The following is a 26,514-nucleotide window of genomic DNA, read 5'->3' on the forward strand; positions in this document are numbered from 1 at the left end:
TGCAGAGCACACAGAGTCAGTTAGTCATGTAGACCTGCAGAGCACACAGTCAGTTAGTCATGTAGACCTGCAGAGCACACAGAGTCAGTTAGTCATGTAGACCTGCAGAGCACACAGTCAGTCATGTAGACCTGCAGAGCACACAGTCAGTTAGTCATGTAGACCTGCAGAGCACACAGTCAGTTTGTCATGTAGACCTGAAACAACATCAGTCAGTTAGTCATGTAGACCTGCAGAGCACACAGTCAGTTAGTCATGTAGACCTGCAGAGCACAGAGTCAGTTTGTCATGTAGACCTGAAACAACAGAGTCAGTTAGTCATGTAGACCTGCAGAGCACACAGTCAGTTAGTCATGTAGACCTGCAGAGCACACAGTCAGTTAGTCATGTAGACCTGCAGAGCACACAGTCAGTTAGTCATGTAGACCTGCAGAGCACACAGTCAGTTAGTCATGTAGACCTGCAGAGCACACAGTCAGTTAGTCATGTAGACCTGAAACAACATCAGTCAGTTAGTCATGTAGACCTGCAGAGAACACAGAGTCAGTTTGTCATGTAGACCTGAAACAACAGAGTCAGTTAGTCATGTAGACCTGCAGAGCACACAGAGTCAGTTTGTCATGTAGACCTGAAACAACATCAGTCAGTTTGTCATGTAGACCTGAAACAACAGAGTCAGTTAGCCTAGTAATTAAAAAGTAATGTCCTCCAAATCAAGGATTCACAATTATTTAAGTCTTAAGAAACTTAAATTGAGCCATTACATCACTTCCTGTTTCACTAGGGTATCAAAATGAGGTAACACGCATGCAATATCCCTTTGTCATCCAACACCATGAAGAAAACAAAAGAACTGGCAGTTCAAAAGAGACAGATGGTCGTAGACCTTCATAAATCTGGTCATGGCTACAAGAAGATCCACAAACAATTAAATATACCACTGAGCCCTGTCAGGGCAATTATTACAAATTATAAAAGATATGGAACCGTTGAAAACCTCACAGGTAGAAGACCCCCCAGGAATGGGAGGAGGATGGTGAGAGAAGCAACAAATTCCCCAAGAATCACTGTGAAAGAATTGCAGGCCTTGGTGGCGTCTTGGGGTCACCAGGTATCAAAAAGCTCCAACAGACGCCACCTCCACAACCACAGGCTCTTTGGAAGGGTTGCCAGAAGAAAGCCCTTTCTGACCCCAAGACACAGACGCAAGCGCTTGGAGCCAAATGTCATGTAAATTATGACTGGAAGAAGGTGCTCTGGTCCGATGGGACTGGAGCCAAACGTCATTTAAATTATGACTGGAAGAAGGTGCTCTGGTCCGATGGGACTGGAGCCAAACGTCATTTAAATTATGACTGGAAGAAGGTGCTCTGGTCCGATGAGACCAAAATGGAACGTCAGATACAGCATTGGCATGTTTGGCGTCGAAACAGAGATACAAGGAGAGGCACCTCATACCCACGGTGAAACAGAGATACAAGGAGAGGTACCTCATACCCACGGGGAAACAGAGATACAAGGAGAGGCACCTCATACCCACGGTGAAACAGAGATACAAGGAGAGGTACCTCATACCCACGGGGAAACAGAGATACAAGGAGAGGTACCTCATACCCACGGTGAAACAGAGATGCATACAAGGAGAGGCACCTCATACCCACGGTGAAACAGAGATACAAGGAGAGGCACCTCATACCCACGGTGAAACAGAGATGCATAAAAGGAGAGGCACCTCATACCCACGGTGAAACAGAGATACAAGGAGAGGTACCTCATACCCACGGTGAAACAGAGATGCAAGGAGAGGCACCTCATACCCACGGTGAAACAGAGATGCAAGGAGAGGCACCTCATACCCACGGTGAAACAGAGATGCATAAAAGGAGAGGCACCTCATACCCACGGTGAAACAGAGATACAAGGAGAGGCACCTCATACCCACGGTGAAACAGAGATGCATAAAAGGAGAGGCACCTCATACCCACGGTGAAACAGAGATGCAAGGAGAGGCACCTCATACCCACGGTGAAACAGAGATGCATAAAAGGAGAGGCACCTCATACCCACGGTGAAACAGAGATGCAAGGAGAGGCACCTCATACCCACGGTGAAACAGAGATACAAGGAGAGGCACCTCATACCCACGGTGAAACAGAGATACAAGGAGAGGCACCTCATACCCACGGTGAAACAGAGATGCATAAAAGGAGAGGCACCTCATACCCACGGTGAAACAGAGATGCAAGGAGAGGCACCTCATACCCACGGTGAAACAGAGATACAAGGAGAGGCACCTCATACCCACGGTGAAACAGAGATGCATAAAAGGAGAGGCACCTCATACCCACGGTGAAACAGAGATGCATAAAAGGAGAGGCACCTCATACCCACGGTGAAACAGAGATGCATAAAAGGAGAGGCACCTCATACCCACGGTGAAACAGAGATGCCAGGAGAGGCACCTCATACCCACGGTGAAACAGAGATGCATACAAGGAGAGGCACCTCATACCCACGGTGAAACAGAGATGGTATGAGGTGCCTCTCCTTGCATCTCTGTTTCACCGTGGGTATGAGGTGCCTCTCCTGGCCACGGTGAAACAGAGATACCAGGAGAGGCACCTCATACCCACGGTGAAACAGAGATGCATAAAAGGAGAGGCACCTCATACCCACGGTGAAACAGAGATGCATAAAAGGAGAGGCACCTCATACCCACAGTGAAACAGAGATGCATAAAAGGAGAGGCACCTCATACCCACGGTGAAACAGAGATGCATAAAAGGAGAGGCACCTCATACCCACGGTGAAACAGAGATGCATAAAAGGAGAGGCACCTCATACCCACGGTGAAACAGAGATGCATAAAAGGAGAGGCACCTCATACCCACGGTGAAACAGAGATGCATAAAAGGAGAGGCACCTCATACCCACGGTGAAACAGAGATGCATAAAAGGAGAGGCACCTCATACCCACGGTGAAACAGAGATGCATACAAGGAGAGGCACCTCATACCCACGGTGAAACAGAGATGCATACAAGGAGAGGCACCTCATACCCACGGTGAAACAGAGATGCATACAAGGAGAGGCACCTCATACCCACGGTGAAACAGAGATGCATACAAGGAGAGGCACCTCATACCCACGGTGAAACAGAGATGCATAAAAGGAGAGGCACCTCATACCCACGGTGAAACAGAGATGCATAAAAGGAGAGGCACCTCATACCCACGGTGAAACAGAGATGCATAAAAGGAGAGGCACCTCATACCCACGGTGAAACAGAGATGCATACAAGGAGAGGCACCTCATACCCACGGTGAAACAGAGATGCATACAAGGAGAGGCACCTCATACCCACGGTGAAACAGAGATGCATAAAAGGAGAGGCACCTCATACCCACGGTGAAATATGGTGATGGGTCAGTGATGTTTTGGGGCCGTTTTAATTCCAGAGGTCCAGGGGCACTGGTTCAGATTGATGGCGTAATGAATTCCACCAAGTATCAGGCAATTTTGGCTGACAATCCGGTTGCCTCTGCCAGAAGGCTGGAACTTGGCAGTAGGTGGACTTTCCAACAAGAAAATGACCCAAAACCATACTTCAAGATCCGCACAGAAATGGTTTTGTGGCAACAAAATCAATGTGCTGCCATGGCCATCTCAGTCGCCGGACCTCAATCCAATGGAAAACCTGTGGGCTGAGTGGAAGAGGGCAATTGATAAGCGTTAACCAAAGAATGTGAAGGATCTTGAAAGGATCTGCATAGAGGAATGGTCCAGAATCCCTCCAAATGTGTTCCTTAACCTTGTCAAACATTACAGGAAAAGACTCCACGCTGTTATCCTTGCCAGAGGTCGTTGTACTAAGTACTAAATGAGGAGTGCCAATAATTATGAAACCTTGATTTTAGTTACAATTATTTAATACAAAATAAATGTATGATTGGTGGGTTCCATTGAAACTGTAATAACGTACAGTATCTCACATGTTGGTATTTTGAGTCTCTCTATATAATTATATTTCTTATATTTTTTTGAAGAAATGTTTGTCCACTACAAGTCAGGGGTGCCAGTAATTTGGGAGCCCACTGTACACCTGAAACACAGCTAGGGCTGTGACGGTAATTGGATAACCGTGACATTGACGGTTTTGGATGAAGTAAAATAACTGTCAAAATAACACATTTTTATCAGATGTTTTATCAACTTTATTTTAATGTAGATATACTTTACCCAGAGCGGGAGTGGGTTAGGGTGGCTAACCCTAACCCTAATCCTTTACCCAGAGCGGGAGTGGGTTAGGGTGGCTAACCCTAACCCTAATCCTTTACCCAGAGCGGGAGTGGGTTAGGGTGGCTAACCCTAACCCAGAGCGGGAGTGGGTTAGGGTGGCTAACCCTAACCCTAATCCTTTACCCAGAGCGGGAGTGGGTTAGGGTGGCTAACCCTAACCCTAATCCTTTACCCAGAGCGGGAGTGGGTTAGGGTGGCTAACCCTAACCCAGAGCGGGAGTGGGTTAGGGTGGCTAACCCTAACCCTAATCCTTTACCCAGAGCGGGAGTGGGTTAGGGTGGCTAACCCTAACCCTAATCCTTTACCCAGAGCGGGAGTGGGTTAGGGTGGCTAACCCTAATCCTTTACCCAGAGCGGGAGTGGGTTAGGGTGGCTAACCCTAACCCTAATCCTTTACCCAGAGCGGGAGTGGGTTAGGGTGGCTAACCCTAACCCTAATCCTTTACCCAGAGCGGGAGTGGGTTAGGGTGGCTAACCCTAACCCAGAGCGGGAGTGGGTTAGGGTGGCTAACCCTAACCCTTTACCCAGAGCGGGAGTGGGTTAGGGTGGCTAACCCTAACCCTTTACCCAGAGCAGGAGTGGGTTAGGGTGGCTAACCCTAACCCTTTACCCAGAGCGGGAGTGGGTTAGGGTGGCTAACCCTAACCCTTTACCCAGAGCAGGAGTGGGTTAGGGTGGCTAACCCTAACCCTTTACCCAGAGCGGGAATGGGTTAGGGTGGCTAACCCTAACCCTTTACCCAGAGCGGGAGTGGATTAGGGTGGCTAACCCTAACCCTTTACCCAGAGCAGGAGTGGGTTAGGGTGGCTAACCCTAACCCTTTACCCAGAGCGGGAGTGGGTTAGGGTGGCTAACCCTAACCCTTTACCCAGAGCAGGAGTGGGTTAGGGTGGCTAACCCTAACCCTTTACCCAGAGCAGGAGTGGGTTAGGGTGGCTAACCCTAACCCTTTACCCAGAGCGGGAGTGGATTAGGGTGGCTAACCCTAACCCTTTACCCAGAGCAGGAGTGGGTTAGGGTGGCTAACCCTAACCCTTTACCCAGAGCGGGAGTGGGTTAGGGTGGCTAACCCTAACCCTTTACCCAGAGCAGGAGTGGGTTAGGGTGGCTAACCCTAACCCTTTACCCAGAGCAGGAGTGGGTTAGGGTGGCTAACCCTAACCCTTTACCCAGAGCGGGAGTGGGTTAGGGTGGCTAACCCTAACCCTTTACCCAGAGCGGGAGTGGGTTAGGGTGGCTAACCCTAACCCTTTACCCAGAGCAGGAGTGGGTTAGGGTGGCTAACCCTAACCCTTTACCCAGAGCAGGAGTGGGTTAGGGTGGCTAACCCTAACCCTTTACCCAGAGCAGGAGTGGATTAGGGTGGCTAACCCTAACCCTTTACCCAGAGCAGGAGTGGGTTAGGGTGGCTAACCCTAACCCTTTACCCAGAGCGGGAGTGGGTTAGGGTGGCTAACCCTAACCCTTTACCCAGAGCGGGAGTGGGTTAGGGTGGCTAACCCTAACCCTTTACCCAGAGCAGGAGTGGGTTAGGGTGGCTAACCCTAACCCTTTACCCAGAGCAGGAGTGGATTAGGGTGGCTAACCCTAACCCTTTACCCAGAGCAGGAGTGGGTTAGGGTGGCTAACCCTAACCCTTTACCCAGAGCAGGAGTGGGTTAGGGTGGCTAACCCTAACCCTTTACCCAGAGCAGGAGTGGGTTAGGGTGGCTAACCCTAACCCTTTACCCAGAGCAGGAGTGGGTTAGGGTGGCTAACCCTAACCCTTTACCCAGAGCAGGAGTGGGTTAGGGTGGCTAACCCTAACCCTTTACCCAGAGCAGGAGTGGGTTAGGGTTAGCCACCCTAACCCTTTACCCAGAGCAGGAGTGGGTTAGGGTGGCTAACCCTAACCCTTTACCCAGAGCAGGAGTGGATTAGGGTGGCTAACCCTAACCCTTTACCCAGAGCAGGAGTGGATTAGGGTGGCTAACCCTAACCCTTTACCCAGAGCAGGAGTGGATTAGGGTGGCTAACCCTAACCCTTTACCCAGAGCAGGAGTGGATTAGGGTGGCTAACCCTAACCCTTTACCCAGAGCAGGAGTGGATTAGGGTGGCTAACCCTAACCCTTTACCCAGAGCAGGAGTGGATTAGGGTGGCTAACCCTAACCCTTTACCCAGAGCAGGAGTGGGTTAGGGTGGCTAACCCTAACCCTTTACCCAGAGCAGGAGTGGATTAGGTTGGCTAACCCTAACCCTTTACCCAGAGCAGGAGTGGGTTAGGGTGGCTAACCCTAACCCTTTACCCAGAGCAGGAGTGGGTTAGGGTGGCTAACCCTAACCCTTTACCCAGAGCAGGAGTGGGTTAGGGTGGCTAACCCTAACCCTTTACCCAGAGCAGGAGTGGGTTAGGGTGGCTAACCCTAACCCTTTACCCAGAGCAGGAGTGGGTTAGGGTGGCTAACCCTAACCCTTTACCCAGAGCAGGAGTGGGTTAGGGTGGCTAACCCTAACCCTTTACCCAGAGCAGGAGTGGGTTAGGGTGGCTAACCCTAACCCTTTACCCAGAGCAGGAGTGGGTTAGGGTGGCTAACCCTAACCCTTTACCCAGAGCAGGAGTGGGTTAGGGTGGCTAACCCTAACCCTTTACCCAGAGCAGGAGTGGGTTAGGGTGGCTAACCCTAACCCTTTACCCAGAGCAGGAGTGGGTTAGGGTGGCTAACCCTAACCCTTTACCCAGAGCAGGAGTGGATTAGGTTGGCTAACCCTAACCCTTTACCCAGAGCAGGAGTGGGTTAGGGTGGCTAACCCTAACCCTTTACCCAGAGCGGGAGTGGGCTAGGGTGGCTAACCCTAACCCTTTACCCAGAGCAGGAGTGGGTTAGGGTGGCTAACCCTAACCCTTTACCCAGAGCAGGAGTGGGTTAGGGTGGCTAACCCTAACCCTTTACCCAGAGCAGGAGTGGATTAGGTTGGCTAACCCTAACCCTTTACCCAGAGCAGGAGTGGGTTAGGGTGGCTAACCCTAACCCTTTACCCAGAGCAGGAGTGGGTTAGGGTGGCTAACCCTTTACCCAGAGCAGGAGTGGGTTAGGGTGGCTAACCCTAACCCTTTACCCAGAGCAGGAGTGGGTTAGGGTGGCTAACCCTAACCCTTTACCCAGAGCAGGAGTGGGTTAGGGTGGCTAACCCTTTACCCAGAGCAGGAGTGGGTTAGGGTGGCTAACCCTAACCCTTTACCCAGAGCAGGAGTGGGTTAGGGTGGCTAACCCTAACCCTTTACCCAGAGCAGGAGTGGGTTAGGGTGGCTAACCCTAACCCTTTACCCAGAGCAGGAGTGGGTTAGGGTGGCTAACCCTAACCCTTTACCCAGAGCAGGAGTGGGTTAGGGTGGCTAACCCTAACCCTTTACCCAGAGCAGGAGTGGGTTAGGGTGGCTAACCCTAACCCTTTACCCAGAGCAGGAGTGGGTTAGGGTGGCTAACCCTAACCCTTTACCCAGAGCAGGAGTGGGTTAGGGTGGCTAACCCTAACCCTTTACCCAGAGCAGGAGTGGGCTAGGGTGGCTAACCCTAACCCTTTACCCAGAGCAGGAGTGGGTTAGGGTGGCTAACCCTAACCCTTTACCCAGAGCAGGAGTGGGTTAGGGTGGCTAACCCTAACCCTTTACCCAGAGCAGGAGTGGGTTAGGGTGGCTAACCCTAACCCTTTACCCAGAGCAGGAGTGGGTTAGGGTGGCTAACCCTTTACCCAGAGCAGGAGTGGGTTAGGGTGGCTAACCCTAACCCTTTACCCAGAGCAGGAGTGGATTAGGGTGGCTAACCCTAACCCTTTACCCAGAGCAGGAGTGGGTTAGGGTGGCTAACCCTAACCCTTTACCCAGAGCAGGAGTGGGCTAGGGTGGCTAACCCTAACCCTTTACCCAGAGCAGGAGTGGGTTAGGGTGGCTAACCCTAACCCTTTACCCAGAGCAGGAGTGGGTTAGGGTGGCTAACCCTTTACCCAGAGCAGGAGTGGGTTAGGGTGGCTAACCCTAACCCTTTACCCAGAGCAGGAGTGGGTTAGGGTGGCTAACCCTAACCCTTTACCCAGAGCAGGAGTGGGTTAGGGTGGCTAACCCTAACCCTTTACCCAGAGCAGGAGTGGGCTAGGGTGGCTAACCCTAACCCTTTACCCAGAGCAGGAGTGGGTTAGGGTGGCTAACCCTAACCCTTTACCCAGAGCAGGAGTGGGTTAGGGTGGCTAACCCTAACCCTTTACCCAGAGCAGGAGTGGGCTAGGGTGGCTAACCCTTTACCCAGAGCAGGAGTGGGTTAGGGTGGCTAACCCTTTACCCAGAGCAGGAGTGGGTTAGGGTGGCTAACCCTAACCCTTTACCCAGAGCAGGAGTGGGTTAGGGTGGCTAACCCTTTACCCAGAGCAGGAGTGGGTTAGGGTGGCTAACCCTAACCCTTTACCCAGAGCAGGAGTGGGTTAGGGTGGCTAACCCTTTACCCAGAGCAGGAGTGGGTTAGGGTGGCTAACCCTTTACCCAGAGCAGGAGTGGGCTAGGGTGGCTAACCCTTTACCCAGAGCAGGAGTGGGTTAGGGTGGCTAACCCTTTACCCAGAGCAGGAGTGGGTTAGGGTGGCTAACCCTAACCCTTTACCCAGAGCAGGAGTGGGTTAGGGTGGCTAACCCTAACCCTTTACCCAGAGCAGGAGTGGGTTAGGGTGGCTAACCCTAACCCTTTACCCAGAGCAGGAGTGGGTTAGGGTGGCTAACCCTAACCCTTTACCCAGAGCAGGAGTGGGTTAGGGTGGCTAACCCTAACCCTTTACCCAGAGCAGGAGTGGGTTAGGGTGGCTAACCCTAACCCTTTACCCAGAGCAGGAGTGGGTTAGGGTGGCTAACCCTAACCCTTTACCCAGAGCAGGAGTGGGTTAGGGTGGCTAACCCTTTACCCAGAGCAGGAGTGGGTTAGGGTGGCTAACCCTTTACCCAGAGCAGGAGTGGGTTAGGGTGGCTAACCCTAACCCTTTACCCAGAGCAGGAGTGGGCTAGGGTGGCTAACCCTAACCCTTTACCCAGAGCAGGAGTGGGTTAGGGTGGCTAACCCTAACCCTTTACCCAGAGCAGGAGTGGGCTAGGGTGGCTAACCCTAACCCTTTACCCAGAGCAGGAGTGGGTTAGGGTGGCTAACCCTAACCCTTTACCCAGAGCAGGAGTGGGCTAGGGTGGCTAACCCTTTACCCAGAGCAGGAGTGGGTTAGGGTGGCTAACCCTTTACCCAGAGCAGGAGTGGGTTAGGGTGGCTAACCCTAACCCTTTACCCAGAGCAGCAGTGGGTTAGGGTGGCTAACCCTAACCCTTTACCCAGAGCAGCAGTGGGTTAGGGTGGCTAACCCTAACCCTTTACCCAGAGCAGGAGTGGGTTAGGGTGGCTAACCCTAACCCTTTACCCAGAGCAGGAGTGGGTTAGGGTGGCTAACCCTAACCCTTTACCCAGAGCAGGAGTGGGTTAGGGTGGCTAACCCTAACCCTTTACCCAGAGCGGGAGTGGGTTAGGGTGGCTAACCCTAACCCTTTACCCAGAGCAGGAGTGGGTTAGGGTGGCTAACCCTAACCCTTTACCCAGAGCAGGAGTGGGTTAGGGTGGCTAACCCTAACCCTTTACCCAGAGCAGCAGTGGGTTAGGGTGGCTAACCCTAACCCTTTACCCAGAGCAGGAGTGGGTTAGGGTGGCTAACCCTTTACCCAGAGCAGGAGTGGGTTAGGGTGGCTAACCCTAACCCTTTACCCAGAGCAGGAGTGGGTTAGGGTGGCTAACCCTTTACCCAGAGCAGGAGTGGGTTAGGGTGGCTAACCCTAACCCTTTACCCAGAGCAGCAGTGGGTTAGGGTGGCTAACCCTAACCCTTTACCCAGAGCAGGAGTGGGTTAGGGTGGCTAACCCTTTACCCAGAGCAGGAGTGGGTTAGGGTGGCTAACCCTAACCCTTTACCCAGAGCAGGAGTGGGTTAGGGTGGCTAACCCTTTACCCAGAGCAGGAGTGGGTTAGGGTGGCTAACCCTAACCCTTTACCCAGAGCAGGAGTGGGTTAGGGTGGCTAACCCTTTACCCAGAGCGGGAGTGGGCTAGGGTGGCTAACCCTTTACCCAGAGCGGGAGTGGGTTAGGGTGGCTAACCCTTTACCCAGAGCGGGAGTGGGCTAGGGTGGCTAACCCTTTACCCAGAGCGGGAGTGGGTTAGGGTGGCTAACCCTTTACCCAGAGCGGGAGTGGGCTAGGGTGGCTAACCCTTTACCCAGAGCAGGAGTGGGTTAGGGTGGCTAACCCTAACCCTTTACCCAGAGCAGGAGTGGGTTAGGGTGGCTAACCCTAACCCTTTACCCAGAGCGGGAGTGGGCTAGGGTGGCTAACCCTTTACCCAGAGCAGGAGTGGGTTAGGGTGGCTAACCCTAACCCTTTACCCAGAGCAGGAGTGGGTTAGGGTGGCTAACCCTAACCCTTTACCCAGAGCAGGAGTGGGTTAGGGTGGCTAACCCTAACCCTTTACCCAGAGCAGGAGTGGGCTAGGGTGGCTAACCCTAACCCTTTACCCAGAGCAGGAGTGGGTTAGGGTGGCTAACCCTAACCCTTTACCCAGAGCAGGAGTGGGTTAGGGTGGCTAACCCTAACCCTTTACCCAGAGCAGGAGTGGGTTAGGGTGGCTAACCCTAACCCTTTACCCAGAGCAGGAGTGGGTTAGGGTGGCTAACCCTAACCCTTTACCCAGAGCAGGAGTGGGTTAGGGTGGCTAACCCTTTACCCAGAGCAGGAGTGGGTTAGGGTGGCTAACCCTAACCCTTTACCCAGAGCAGGAGTGGGTTAGGGTGGCTAACCCTTTACCCAGAGCAGGAGTGGGTTAGGGTGGCTAACCCTTTACCCAGAGCAGGAGTGGGTTAGGGTGGCTAACCCTTTACCCAGAGCAGGAGTGGGTTAGGGTGGCTAACCCTAACCCTTTACCCAGAGCAGGAGTGGGTTAGGGTGGCTAACCCTAACCCTTTACCCAGAGCAGGAGTGGGTTAGGGTGGCTAACCCTAACCCTTTACCCAGAGCAGGAGTGGATTAGGGTGGCTAACCCTAACCCTTTACCCAGAGCAGGAGTGGGTTAGGGTGGCTAACCCTTTACCCAGAGCAGGAGTGGGTTAGGGTGGCTAACCCTTTACCCAGAGCAGGAGTGGGTTAGGGTGGCTAACCCTAACCCTTTACCCAGAGCAGGAGTGGGTTAGGGTGGCTAACCCTAACCCTTTACCCAGAGCAGGAGTGGGTTAGGGTGGCTAACCCTAACCCTTTACCCAGAGCAGGAGTGGGTTAGGGTGGCTAACCCTAACCCTTTACCCAGAGCAGGAGTGGGTTAGGGTGGCTAACCCTAACCCTTTACCCAGAGCAGGAGTGGGTTAGGGTGGCTAACCCTAACCCTTTACCCAGAGCAGGAGTGGGTTAGGGTGGCTAACCCTAACCCTTTACCCAGAGCAGGAGTGGATTAGGGTGGCTAACCCTAACCCTTTACCCAGAGCAGGAGTGGGTTAGGGTGGCTAACCCTTTACCCAGAGCAGGAGTGGGTTAGGGTGGCTAACCCTAACCCTTTACCCAGAGCGGGAGTGGGTTAGGGTGGCTAACCCTAACCCTTTACCCAGAGCAGGAGTGGGTTAGGGTGGCTAACCCTAACCCTTTACCCAGAGCAGGAGTGGGTTAGGGTGGCTAACCCTAACCCTTTACCCAGAGCGGGAGTGGGTTAGGGTGGCTAACCCTAACCCTTTACCCAGAGCAGGAGTGGGTTAGGGTGGCTAACCCTAACCCTTTACCCAGAGCAGGAGTGGGTTAGGGTGGCTAACCCTAACCCTTTACCCAGAGCAGGAGTGGGTTAGGGTGGCTAACCCTAACCCTTTACCCAGAGCAGGAGTGGGTTAGGGTGGCTAACCCTAACCCTTTACCCAGAGCAGGAGTGGGTTAGGGTGGCTAACCCTTTACCCAGAGCAGGAGTGGGTTAGGGTGGCTAACCCTAACCCTTTACCCAGAGCAGGAGTGGGTTAGGGTGGCTAACCCTTTACCCAGAGCAGGAGTGGATTAGGGTGGCTAACCCTAACCCTTTACCCAGAGCAGGAGTGGGTTAGGGTGGCTAACCCTTTACCCAGAGCAGGAGTGGATTAGGGTGGCTAACCCTAACCCTTTACCCAGAGCAGGAGTGGATTAGGGTGGCTAACCCTAACCCTTTACCCAGAGCAGGAGTGGATTAGGGTGGCTAACCCTAACCCTTTACCCAGAGCAGGAGTGGATTAGGGTGGCTAACCCTAACCCTTTACCCAGAGCAGGAGTGGATTAGGGTGGCTAACCCTAACCCTTTACCCAGAGCAGGAGTGGGTTAGGGTGGCTAACCCTTTACCCAGAGCAGGAGTGGATTAGGGTGGCTAACCCTAACCCTTTACCCAGAGCAGGAGTGGGTTAGGGTGGCTAACCCTAACCCTTTACCCAGAGCAGGAGTGGGTTAGGGTGGCTAACCCTAACCCTTTACCCAGAGCAGGAGTGGGTTAGGGTGGCTAACCCTTTACCCAGAGCAGGAGTGGGTTAGGGTGGCTAACCCTAACCCTTTACCCAGAGCGGGAGTGGGTTAGGGTGGCTAACCCTAACCCTTTACCCAGAGCAGGAGTGGGTTAGGGTGGCTAACCCTAACCCTTTACCCAGAGCAGGAGTGGGTTAGGGTGGCTAACCCTAACCCTTTACCCAGAGCGGGAGTGGGTTAGGGTGGCTAACCCTAACCCTTTACCCAGAGCAGGAGTGGGTTAGGGTGGCTAACCCTAACCCTTTACCCAGAGCAGGAGTGGGTTAGGGTGGCTAACCCTAACCCTTTACCCAGAGCAGGAGTGGGTTAGGGTGGCTAACCCTAACCCTTTACCCAGAGCAGGAGTGGGTTAGGGTGGCTAACCCTAACCCTTTACCCAGAGCAGGAGTGGGTTAGGGTGGCTAACCCTTTACCCAGAGCAGGAGTGGGTTAGGGTGGCTAACCCTAACCCTTTACCCAGAGCAGGAGTGGGTTAGGGTGGCTAACCCTTTACCCAGAGCAGGAGTGGGCTAGAGATTATATGACTTTGTTTTGCTAACTTAGTCCATCTATTATACTGGATACATCCATCTCCTCTTTCCAACTATATTTTCTTTTGATGTGGTGCGAATAGGAGAGTATCTTTGAAGGTCAATTCAGTTCATTGAAGAGGGGAGGGGTGAAAGGCATCACTAATTATTACCATAATATTTATATAACTACATCTACCATCACCATGTGTATATAACTACATCTACACCATCACCATGTGTATATAACTACATCTACACCATCACCATGTGTATATAACTACATCTACCATCACCATGTGTATATAACTACATCTACCATCACCATGTGTATATAACTACATCTACACCATCATGTGTATATAACTACATCTACCATCACCATGTGTATATAACTACATCTACACCATCACCATGTGTATATATCTACATCTACCATCACCATGTGTATATATATCTACATCTATACCATCATATTTATATAACTACATATAACTACATCTACACCATCACCATCATCATATGTATATAACTACATCTATACCACCACAGGTATAGAACTACCTCTATACCATCACCACCACAGGTATATAACTACATCTATACCACCACAGGTATAGAACTACCTCTATACCATCACCACCACAGGTATATAACTACATCTATACCACCACAGGTATAGAACTACCTCTATACCATCACCACCACAGGTATATAACTACATCTATACCACCACAGGTATATAACTACATCTATACCACCACAGGTATAGAACTACCTCTATACCATCACCACCACAGGTATATAACTACATCTATACCACCACAGGTATATAACTACATCTATACCACCACCATATGTATATAACTACATCTATACCACCACAGGTATATAACTACCTCTATACCACCACCATATGTATATAACTACCTCTATACCACCACCACAGGTATATAACTACCTCTATACCACCACCATATGTATATAACTACCTCTATACCACCACCATATGTATATAACTACATCTATACCACCACCACATATGTATATAACTACATCTATACCACCACCACAGGTATATAACTACCTCTATACCACCACCACAGGTATATAACTACATCTATACCACCACCACCACCATATGTATATAACTACAACTATACCACCACCACCACCATATGTATATAACTACAACTATACCACCACCACCACCATATGTATATAACTACCTCTATACCACCACCACAGGTATATAACTACATCTATACCACCACCACAGGTATATAACTACATCTATACCACCACCACCACCATATGTATATAACTACATCTATACCACCACCATATGTATATAACTACATCTATACCACCACCACCACCATATGTATATAACTACATCTATACCACCACCACAGGTATATAACTACATCTACCATCACCACCACAGGTATATAACTACATCTATACCACCACCATATGTATATAACTACATCTATACCACCACCACCATATGTATATAACTACATCTATACCACCACCACAGGTATATAACTACATCTACCATCACCACCACAGGTATATAACTACATCTACCATCACCACCACAGGTATATAACTACATCTACCATCACAGGTATATAACTACATCTACCATCTACCACCACAGGTATATAACTACATCTACACCACCACCACCATATGTATATAACTACATCTACACCACCACCACCATATGTATATAACTACATCTATACCACCACCACATGCATATCAAATGTATTTATATAGCCCTTCGTACATCAGCTGATATCTCAAAGTGCTGTACAGAAACCCAGCCTAATATAACTACATCTATACCACCACAGGTATATAACTACATCTATACCACCACCACAGGTATATAACTACATCTATACCACCACCACAGGTATATAACTACATCTACAGTGCATTCGGAAAGTGTTCAGACTCCTTGACTTTTTCCACATTTTGTTACGTTACAGCTTTATTCTAAAATGGATTAGATATTTGTTTTCCTCAATCTATACACAATACCCCATAATGAAAGTGAAAACAGGTTTACATTTTTGCTAATGTACTACAAATAAAAAACAAATACCAAATATGAGACTCAAAATTGAGCTCAGGTGCCTCCTGTTTCGATCCATTGTTAGAGTCTACCTGTGGTAAATTAAATTGATTGGACGTGATTTGGAAAGGCACACCTGTCTATATATCCCACAGTTGACACTGCATGTCAATGCAAAAACCAAGCCATGAGGTCGAAGGAATTGTCCATAGAGCTCAGAGACAGGATTGTGTCGAGGCACAGATCTGGGGAAAGGTATCAAAACAATTCTGCAGCATTGAAGGTCCCCAAGAACACAGTGGCCTCCATCATTCTTAAATGGAAGAAGCTTGGAACCACCAAGATTCTTCCTAGAGCTGGCCGCCCGGCCAAACTGAGCAATCGGGTGAGAATGGCCTTGGTCAGGGAGGTGACAAAGAACCTGATGGTCTCTCTGACAGAGCTCCAGAGTTCCTCTGTGGAGATGGGAGAACCTTCCAGAAGGACAAGCATATCTGCAGCACTCCACCAATCAGGCATTTATGGTAGAGTGGCCAGACGGAAGCCACTCCTCAGTAAAAAGGAACGTGACAGCCCGCTTGGAGCTTGCAAAAAGGAACCTAAATGACTCTAAGACCATGAGAAACAAACATGTCTCCAGTCTGATGAAACCAAGATTGAACTCTTTGGCCCCAATGCCAAGAGTCACATCTGGAGGGAACCTGGCACCATCACTACGGTGAAGCATGGTGGTGGCAGCATCACGTCTGGAGGAAACCTGGCACCATCACTACGGTGAAGCATGGTGGTGGCAGCATCACGTCTGGAGGAAACCTGGCACCATCACTACGGTGAAGCATGGTGGTGGCAGCATCACGTCTGGAGGAAACCTGGCACCATCACTACGGTGAAGCATGGTGGTGGCAGCATCACGTCTGGAGGAAACCTGGCACCATCACTACGGTGAAGCATGGTGGTGGCAGCAGTCATGATCAAGGCAAAGATGAACGGAGGAAAGTACAGAGAGATCCTTAATGAAACGTAACGAATGCACTGTATCAAACACTTCATTCCACCTACTTGTTTCTGTGAGGTTGACAGTTTGGTCCAGTCCTCCCGCAGCATCTTCATCTTGCCCTGAGGGGAAAAAGGTGACAGCATTATAACAGGTGCGTGTTATACCATTACATTTAGATTACATATCAACCATCTCTTTAACGCTGGTATAATGGAATGTGTTAAAGAATATTATATTTTCATCCCATTGACTCAGAACTCATGAAAAAGTATTTGATTACTGGACACTGATACCAAACTGTGTGGTCCCCCCCCCTCTGGACTCCTCAGTACAAACCTGCATGGTCCCCCCTCCCCCTCTGGACTCCTCCGTACCAACCTGAGTGGTCCCCCCCTCTGGACTCCTCAGTACCAACCTGAGTCCCCCCCCCCCCCCCTCTGGACTCCTCAGTACCAACCTGAGTGGTCCCCTCCCTCTGGACACCTCAGTACCAACCTGCGGGGTTCTCCCCTCCCCTGGACTCCTCAGTACCAACCTGCGTGGTCCCCCCTCCCCCCCCTGGACTCCTCAGTACCAACCTGCGTGGTTCCCCCCCTCTGGACTCCTCAGTACCAACTTGCGTGGTTCCCCCCCCTCTGGACTCCTCAGTACCAACTTGCGTGGTTCCCCCCCCTCTGGACTCCTCAGTACCAACCTGTGTGGTTCCCCCCCCCTCTGGACTCCTCAGTACCAACCTGCGTGGTTCCCCCCCCCCTGGACTCCTCAGTACCAACCTGTGTGCCCCCCCCCCTCTGGACTCCTCAGTACCAACCTGTGTGCCCCCCCCCCCCCCCCCTCTGGACTCCTCAGTACCAACCTGTGTGGTCGTCCCCCTGGACTCCTCAAAGTGTTCTGCCATGAAGATGTTAAAGGACGACCGGGGACGTTTGGGTTTGCCAAGACTGTTCAACTCCTAAAAGTGGAAGATGGTGGTCAAGTCAGACGAGTCACCAGGAACATTTCAGTGGGACAACATCAGAACACACCACTACTAATACTATCACAAGGCCTTAGTAGTATGCCATTACATTCACTAGGAGGGGCCTGTCATGCCAAATAGTGTCCACGGCCCACAGCACATCACTATGAAGTAGAGGTCGACCGATTATGATTCTTCAATGCCGATACCGATTATTGGAGGACCAAAAAAGTCGATAATAATAACAACAATACTGAATGAACACTTATTTGAACTTAATATAATACATCAATAAAATCAATTTAGCCTCAAATAAATAATGAAACATGTTCAATTTGGCTTAAATAATGCAAAAACAAAGTGTTGGAGAAGAAAGTAAAAGTGCAATATGTGCCATGTAAGAAAGCTAACGTTTAAGTTCCTTGCTCAGAACATGAGAACATATGAAAGCTGGTGGTTCCTTTTAACATGAGTCCTCAATATTCCCAGGTAAGAAGTTTAAGGCTGTAGTTATTATAGGACTATTTCCCTCTATACCATTTGTATTTCATTAACCTTGGACTATTGGATGTTCTTATAGGCACTTTAGTATTGCCAGTGTAACAGTATAGCTTCCGTCCCTCTCCTCGCTCCTCCCTGGGCCTGAACCAGCAACACAACGACAACAGCCACCCTCGAAGCAGCGTTACCCATGCAGAGCAAGGGGAACAACCACTCCAAGGCTCAGAGCGAGTGACATTTGAAACACTATTAGCACGCACTAACTAGCTAGCCATTTCACTTCGGTTACACCAGCCTCATCTCGGGAGTTGATAGGCTTGAAGTCATAAACAGCGCAATGCTTGACGCACAACGAAGAGCTGCTGGCAAAACGCAAAGAAAGTGCTGTTTGAATGAATGTTTATGCACCAGCTTCTGCCTACCACCGCTCAGTCAGATACTTAGATACTTGTATGCTCAGTCAGATTATATGCAACGCAGGACACGCTAGATAATATCTAGTAATATCATCAACCATGTGTAGTTAACTAGTGATTATGATTGATTGTTTGTTTTTATAAGTTTAATACTAGCTAGCAACTTACCATGGTTTACTGCATTCGCGTAACAGGCAGACTCCTTGTGTAGTGCAACGAGAGGCAGGTGGTTATAGCGTTGGACTAGTTAACTGTAAGGTTGAAAGTTTGGATCCCCCGACCTGACAAGGTGAAAATCTGTCGTTCTACCCCTGAACGAGGCAGTTAACCCACCATTCCTAGGCCGTCATTGAAAATAAGAATGTGTTCTTAACTGACTAGCCTAGTTAAATAAAGATTAAATAAAGGTGTAAAAAATAAATGTAAATACAATTTTAAAAATTAGGCCAAATCGGTGTCAAAAAATACCGAATTAATCTGCCATTCTGATTAATCGGTCAACCTCTACTATGAAGATCAATGAGCTACACTCACCCTCTTCCTCCTGATGGCTTTCCTCTTGGCCAGCCTCAGTCTCCTCTCCTGTTTCAGAGCAGCAGCCTGTGCAGGTGTGAGCTGGGACTGGTACCTCTGCATGTCCACCTTAAACTGTTCCCTGGCAACCACTGACGCCTGTTGAAAAGGCTGTGGGGGAAAGTCAACATGTATTTAGCTAATTAACCACACAAGTCTGTCCACAGTACAACAACACTGATGTCAATTTCAGGTAGGGTATAAGTCAAACAGCCTGTTTTCAGTTATTTAAATACTGTCAAGTACATCCATGTTGGTAGGAAGTAGACGCATGACAGTCTGTGTCGTCTTCTCTGATGGAAGGTGCAAACATGGACTACAGAAGTAGTGTATTCTCCGTCACACACGGAGAAAGAAGATATCTGGGTGCCCTGCTGTCCAAGGTGTCAGGGTCTTGGGGGGGCCTTGCTGTCCAAGGTGTCAGGGTCTGGGGGGGGCCTTGCTGTCTACTGAAGTGTCCCTACTGAATCAAGACACAACCTACCTGTTTCTGGTCTGCTGTCAGAGTTCTCCACTGCTGTGCAATCTTCCTTATCACATCGACAGCTTTGACATCTGAAACTCACATCAACATTAACTCAGTGATGTGTGAAGACAAAGGAACGAGTGAAGCTGTAGAGATACTGTCCATTCTAACACCAGTCACCTGGATACTCCCTGACAACGAGAGGTTGTTGCTGTTTCACAAATCTCATGTATCCGTTCAGGGGCCTCTTAGGTGGAGCGCCTGCAATGGTGGTCAAACTCTTTACAGCTGGGATCACATTGACGAATCTACAACACACACCACAACACATTATCCCTACAACACATTATCCCTACAACACATTATCCCCACAACACATTATCCCCACAATACATTATCCCCACAATACATTATCCCCACAATACATTATCCCCACACCACATTATCCCTACACCACATTATCCCTACACCACATTATCCCTACAACACATTATCCCCACAACACATTATCCCTACAACACATTATCCCTACAACACATTATCCCTACAACACATTATCCCTACAACACATTATATTATATATATATAATGCTTTTATTGCATCATGGTTGTGTTATGCAACAGAATAGAGTATTTTGTTAACTATTGTGTGTTCTACTGAGGATGGGCTTCTGGGAGATAACACTGACAGGAGATTTACGATGTCTTTGGGTGATAAAACCTAAAGAGCATTCCAGAGAATGAGGTAATGTTTCTGTTCTATACCGTAGCAGGGTGAGATGGTTCCAGTTTGGAGTCAGAGGACCAGACACTGGTCTATACAATGAAAACTGTTGACACAGCAGATGCTGTCTGCTATGTATTAGAGATACCTTTCATACAAATCTTAACCTTGTGACCCATTCTATGTATCCGTTGTTCATCATGTAGGTTGAAAGGGGTGTATTAGAAATGGTGCATCATTGAAAGTCAAATGCTATTGCAAAGCTCTCATTGTTAAAGATTTAGTTTAAGTTTAACTCTGACTTGTGTGATAAGTTTGTCTCTCCTCATTTGATACTAGAGAAATGAGCCACCACACCACAATACATTATCCCTACTAAACACTAGGTGTCGACCAATTAATCGGTATGGCCGATTAATTAGGGCCGATTTCAAGTTTTCATAACAATCTGAAATCTGTATTTTTGGACACAGATTTTTTTTTAAATACATTTATTTAACTAGGCAAGTCAGTTAAGAACACATTCTTATTTTCAATGACGGCCTAGGAACGGTGGGTTAACTGCCTTGTTCAGGGGCAGAACGACAGATTTTCACCTTGTCAGCTCAGGGGTTCCAATCTTGCAACCGCACAGTTAACTAGTCCAACGCTCTAACCATTGCACTCCACGAGTAGCCTGCCTGTTACGTGAATGCAGTAGAAGCCAAGGTAAATTGCTAGCTAGCATTAAACTTATCTTATAAAAAACAATCAATCATAATCACTAGTTATAACTACTGATCCAGTTTAGCAGGCGATATTAACCAGGTGAAATTGTGTCATTTCTCTTGCGTTCATTGCACACAGAGTCAGGGTATATGCAACAGTTTGGGCTGCCTGGCTCATTCCGACCTAATTTGCCAGAATTTTACGTAATTATGAAATAACATTGAAGGTTGTGCAATGTAACAAGAATATTTTGACTTAGGGATGCCACCCGTTAGATAAAATACCGAACAGTTCCGTATTTCACTGAAAAAATAAACGTTTTGTTTTCTAAATGATAGTTTCCGGATTCAATCCTATTAATGACCAAAGGCTCGTATTTCTGTGTGTTATTATGTTATAATTAAGTCTGATTTGATAGAGCAGTCTGGCTGAGCAGCAGCAGGCCCGTAATCATTCATTCAAACAGCACTTTTGTGCGTTTTGCCAGCAGCTCTTCGCAAGCACAGCGCTGTTTAGTCAGCCACCAATTGTGCAAGTTCTCCCACTTAAAAAGATGAGGCCTGTAATTTTCATCATAGGTACACTTAAACTATGACAGACAAAATGAGGGGGAAAAAAATCCAGAAAATCACATTGTAGGATTTTAAATGAATTTATTTGCAGATTATGGTGGAAAATAAGTATTTGGTCACCTACAAACAAGCAAGATTTCTGGCTCTCACAGACCTGTAACTTCTTCTTTAAGAGGCTCCTCTGTCCTCCACTCGTTACCTGTATTAATGGCACCTGTTTGAACTTGTTATCAGTATAAAAGACACCTGTCCACAACCTCAAACAGTCACACTCCAAACTCCACTATGGCCAAGACCAAAGAGCTGTCAAAGGACACCAGAAACAAAATTGTAGACCTGCACCAGGCTGGGAAGACTAATTTTCTGCAATAGGTAAGCAGCTTGGTTTGAAGAAATAAACTGTGGGAGCAATTATTAGGAAATGGAAGACATACAAGACCACTGATAATCTCCCTCGATCTGGGGCTCCACGCAAGATCTCACCCGTAGGGTCAAAATGACCACAAGAACGGTGAGCAAAAATCCCAGAACCACACGGGGGGACCTAGTGAATGACCCGCAGAGAGCTGGGACCAAAGTAACAAAGCCTACCATCAGTAACACACTACACCGCCAGGGACTCAAATCCTGCAGTGCCAGACGTGTCCCCCTGCTTAAGCCAGTACATGGTCCAGGCCCATCTGAAGTTTGCTAGAGAGCATTTGGATGATCCAGAAGAAGATTGGGAGAACGTCATATGGTCAGATGAAACCAAAATATAACTTTTTGGTAAAAACTCAACTCGTCGTGTTTGGAGGACAAAGAATGCTGAGTTGCATCCAAAGAACACCATACCTACTGTGAAGCATGGGAGTGGAAACATCATGCTTTGGGGCTGTTTTTCTGCAAAGGGACCAGGACGACTGATCCGTGTAAAGGAAAGAATTAATGGGGCCATGTATCGTGAGATTGAGTGAAAACCTCCTTCCATCAGCAAGGGCATTGAAGATGAAATGTGGCTGGGTCTTTCAGCATGACAATGATCCCAAACACACCGCCCGTGTAACGAAGGAGTGGCTTCGTAAGAAGCATTTCAAGGTCCTGGAGTGGCCTAGCCAGTCTCCAGATCTCAACCCCATAGAAAATCTTTGGGGGGAGTTGAGAGTCCGTGTTGCCCAGCAACAGCCCCAAAACATCACTGCTCTAGAGGAGATCTGCATGGAGGAATGGGCCAAAATACCAGCAACAGTGTGTGAAAACCTTGTGAAGACTTACAGAAAAGTTTATTGACCAAATACTTATTTTCCACCATAATTTGCAAATAAATTCATTACATTATTAAATCCTACAATGTGATTTTCTGGATTTTTTCCCCCTCATTTTGTCTGTCATAGTTGAAGTGTACCTATGATGAAAATTACAGGCCTCTCTCATCTTTTTAAGTGGCAGAACTTGCACAATTGGTGGCTGACTAAATACTTTTTTGCCCCACTGTACCACCCACCACTGCGACCTGTATGCTCTAGTTGGCTGGCCCTCGCTACATATTCGTTGCCAGACCCATTGGCTCCAGGTGATCTATAAGTCTATGCTAGGTAAACTGTAACTGTACATATAAAAAAAAGAAGAAATCGACGCCCAAAAATACCGATTTCCGATTGTTATGAAAACTTGAAATTGGCCCGAATTAAATCGGCCATTCCTATTAATCCGTCGACCTCTAATCGAGAGCATCCTGACAGGTTGCATCACTGCCTGGTACGGCAATTGCTCGGCCTCGGACCGCGAGACACTACAGAGGGTAGTACATAAGGCCCAGTCCATCACTGGGGCAAAGCTGCCTGCCATCCAGGACCTCTACACCAGGCGGTGTCAGAGGAAGGCGCTAAAAATTGTCAATGACCCCAGCCATAGACTGTTCTTTCTACTACAGCATGGCAAGCGGTTACCGGAGTGCCAAGTCCAGGACAAAAAGGCTTCAACCATTTTTACCCCCAAGCCATAAGACTCCTGAACAGGTAATCAAATGGCTACCTGGACTATTTGCATTGTGAGCCCCCTCAACCCCTCTTTTACGTTGCTGTTACTCTCGGTTTATCATATATGCATAGTCACTTTAACTATACATTCATGTACATACTACCTCAATTGGCCGACCAACCAGTGCTCCCACACATTGGCTAACCGGGCTATCTGCATTGTGTCCAGCCACCCGCCAACCCCTCTTTTATGCTACTGCTACTCTCTGTTTATCATATATGCATAGTCATTTTAACCATATCTACATACTACCTCAATCAGCCTGACTAACCGGTGTCTGTAGAAGCCTCTCTACTGTATATAGCCTCTCTACTGTATATAGCCTCTCTACTGTATATAGCCTCTCTACTGTATATAGCCTCGCTACTGTATATAGCCTCGCTACTGTATATAGCCTGTCTTTTTACTGTTGTTTTATTTCTTTACTTACCTATTGTTCACCTAACACCTTTTTTGCACTATTGGTTAGAGCCTGTAAGTAAGCATTTCACTGTAAGGTCTACACCTGTTGTATTCGGCGCACGTGACACCCAATAATGTTTTACCATGTTTTGTGCTGCTGCCGTGTTGTTGTTTTAGGTCTCTCTTTATGTAGTGTTATGGTATCTTTTGTTGTGATGTGTTTTGTCGTAGATTTTTAATTTAAAAAAGATTTCACCTTTATTTAACCAGGTAAGCTAGTTGAGAACAAGTTTTCATTTACAACTGCGACCTGGCCAAGATAAAGCATAGCAGTGCGACAGAAACAACCACACAGAGTTACACATGGAATAAACAAGTGTACAGTCAATAACACAATAGAAAAAAAAGAGAGTCTATATTTTTTATTTTACCTTTATTTAACTAGGCCAGTCAGTTAAGAACAAATTCTTATTTTCAATGACGGCCTAGGAACAGTGCCTGTTCAGGGGCAGAACTACCTTGTCAGCTCGGGATATGAACTTGAAACCTTTCGGTTAATAGTCCAACGCTCTAACCACTAGGCTACCCTGCCGCCCCTATATACAGTGTGTGCAAATGGCATGAGGAAGTAAGGCTATAAATATGTCATAGTAGCAAAGTAATTCAAATTTAGCAGATTAACACTGGAGTGATAGATGTGCAGATGATGATGAGCAGATGCTGGTGTGTAAGTAGTGATACAGGTGTGCAAAAGAGCAGCAAAGTAAATAAAAACAATATGAGGTAGGTAGATTGGATGGACTATTTACAGATGGACTATGTACAGCTGCAGCGATCGGGTTAGCTGGTCAGATAGCAGATGTTTAAAGTTATTGAGGGAAATGTAAGTCTCCAGCTTCAGTGACTTTTGCAATTCGTTTCAGTCACTGGCAGCAGAGAACTGGAAGGAAAGGCGGCCAAAGGAGGTGCTGGCTTTGGGGATGACCAGTGAGAAATACCTGCTGGAGCGAGGGCTACGGGTGGGTGTTATCGTGACCAGTGAGCTGAGATAAGGCGGAGCTTTACCTAGCACAGACTTATAGATGACCTGGATCCAGTGGGTCTGGCAAAGAATATGTAGCTAGGGCCAGCCGACTAGAGTATACAGGTCACAGTGGTGGGTGGTGTAAGGTGCTTTGGTAACAAAACAGATGGCACTGTGACAGACTACATCCAATTTGCTGAGTAGAGTATTCAAAGTTATTTTGTAGATGACTTCGCCGAAGTCGAGGATCGGTAGGATTGTCCGTTTTACTAGGGTAAGTTTGGCGGCGTGAGTGAAGGAGGCTTTGTTGCGACATAGAAAGACGATTCTAGATTAGATTTTTTATTGAAGATGTTTGATATGAGTCTGGAAGGAGAGTTTACAGTCTAGCCAGACACCTAGGTATTTGTAGTTGTCCACGTATTCTAGGTCAGAACCGTCCACCGTAGTGATGCTAGTCGGGCGGGCAGGTGCAGGCAGCGAACGGTTGAAAAGCTTGCATTTGGTTTCGCAGGCATTTAAGAGCATGGGACAAAGGAGGTATCTAAGGCATGTAGTGGGACTAGGGGCTCCGCAGTAAACTAAAACAATGCTAATTATCCTAAACAACAGTATACAAGACATATTAACATTTGAGAGAGGCATAAAGCAATCACAGGTGTTGATTGGGAGAGCTAGCTAAGTCAACAACTGGTAAGACAACAACAGCTAATCAGCTAAGACAACAACAACAGGTAAAATTGAGATGAATGGGCAGAGAGGGTCAGTTAACTAGACACAGGGCCTGAGTTCGGGGCTAGGGAAGACAGATAAACAAAGGTAAACAAAGTGGAGTACCTTGATGAATTTACAGTCCAGCAGGCACCAGCCCCCGTCCAAACAGGAGGCCTTTTGCAGTCATTGGAAATAATACCAATTTGTTCTTAACTGACTTGTCCATTTTTAAAGGTTAAAAACATTTGACAAAATAAAACATGTCCTTGGATACCAGTCAGTGCCAGTCAAGCTAACCTTGGCTAACCTTAACTAGCTAACTAGGCTCTAATTAGACTAATACTGGCGTGATAGCTGGAAATAAAGCAATTCCTTTGCATAATTGGTTTTATGAATGTCCAAAAATCTAAAATACCAATTATAAATTGTACAGGGTGGCTTACTAACTACCTACCTAACATATCTATATATCTTGACAACGGGAAGTTTTGCTCCTTATGTTACCTTGTAAGACTGGATGCGTGGGAGAAGAGACTGAATGACTTTTTCAAAAGGCAAACCCCAGAAAACATCAGACCGAAAGGTGCCATGTCTGGTTGACTAGACGGTCGGGATACAGCTTTGACAGAGACAACAATGGTACTGTCCCGGACTGTTGGCTCACAAGTTCCTCGTTGTTTATTAGCTACCTAATTCAATAATGTCCGTTTGCCCCTGCCATGCACGGATAACCCGCCTTCACCGCTCCGCTGCATTGTGGGAAAAGGTCATGGCAGTGTTTACGTAGTTTAAGATTCACTGCAGCACATTCACGAAAAATGGGAACGTCAACCAATTATTTATGTGACCAATAAATAATCAAGTGACTTTTGAATTACTCCAATAAATTGCTGTGTTCTTGACCCAAGGGTTTCATTTCTATAAATTATATTTTTTGCGTTCTTGACCCATGGGTTTCATTTCTATAAATTATATTTT

The 26,514-nt window shown here is 48.0% G+C and overlaps 1 protein-coding gene across 4 annotated transcripts in view; it reads right to left on the reverse strand.

Annotated features, from left to right (window-relative positions):
• LOC116364726 (transcription factor A, mitochondrial-like) overlaps nt 1–26,331 on the reverse strand; it is a 39,473-nt gene extending 13,142 nt beyond the window's left edge. For 2 of the 4 annotated variants that reach the window (XM_031817681.1, XM_031817680.1), the window contains exons 1-7: nt 26,041–26,299; nt 25,660–25,710; nt 19,554–19,681; nt 19,392–19,462; nt 18,869–19,018; nt 17,316–17,411; nt 16,522–16,578 (exon numbers count right to left, since the gene is read on the reverse strand). In XM_031817681.1, coding sequence (XP_031673541.1) covers nt 16,522–16,578; nt 17,316–17,411; nt 18,869–19,018; nt 19,392–19,462; nt 19,554–19,681; nt 25,660–25,710; nt 26,041–26,126 — 639 coding nt within the window. In that variant the 5' untranslated portion in view covers nt 26,127–26,299. Of the gene's footprint in view, nt 1–16,521; nt 16,579–17,315; nt 17,412–18,868; nt 19,019–19,391; nt 19,463–19,553; nt 19,682–25,659; nt 25,711–26,040 lie in introns of all 4 variants that reach the window. The other 2 variants (XM_031817683.1, XM_031817682.1) reach the window with 1 other exon arrangement.
• Between the last annotated feature and the right edge of the window lie 183 nt (nt 26,332–26,514).

Source organism: Oncorhynchus kisutch, unplaced genomic scaffold (assembly GCF_002021735.2).
Source record: "Oncorhynchus kisutch isolate 150728-3 unplaced genomic scaffold, Okis_V2 scaffold1120, whole genome shotgun sequence".
Classification (NCBI taxonomy): domain Eukaryota; kingdom Metazoa; phylum Chordata; class Actinopteri; order Salmoniformes; family Salmonidae; genus Oncorhynchus; species Oncorhynchus kisutch.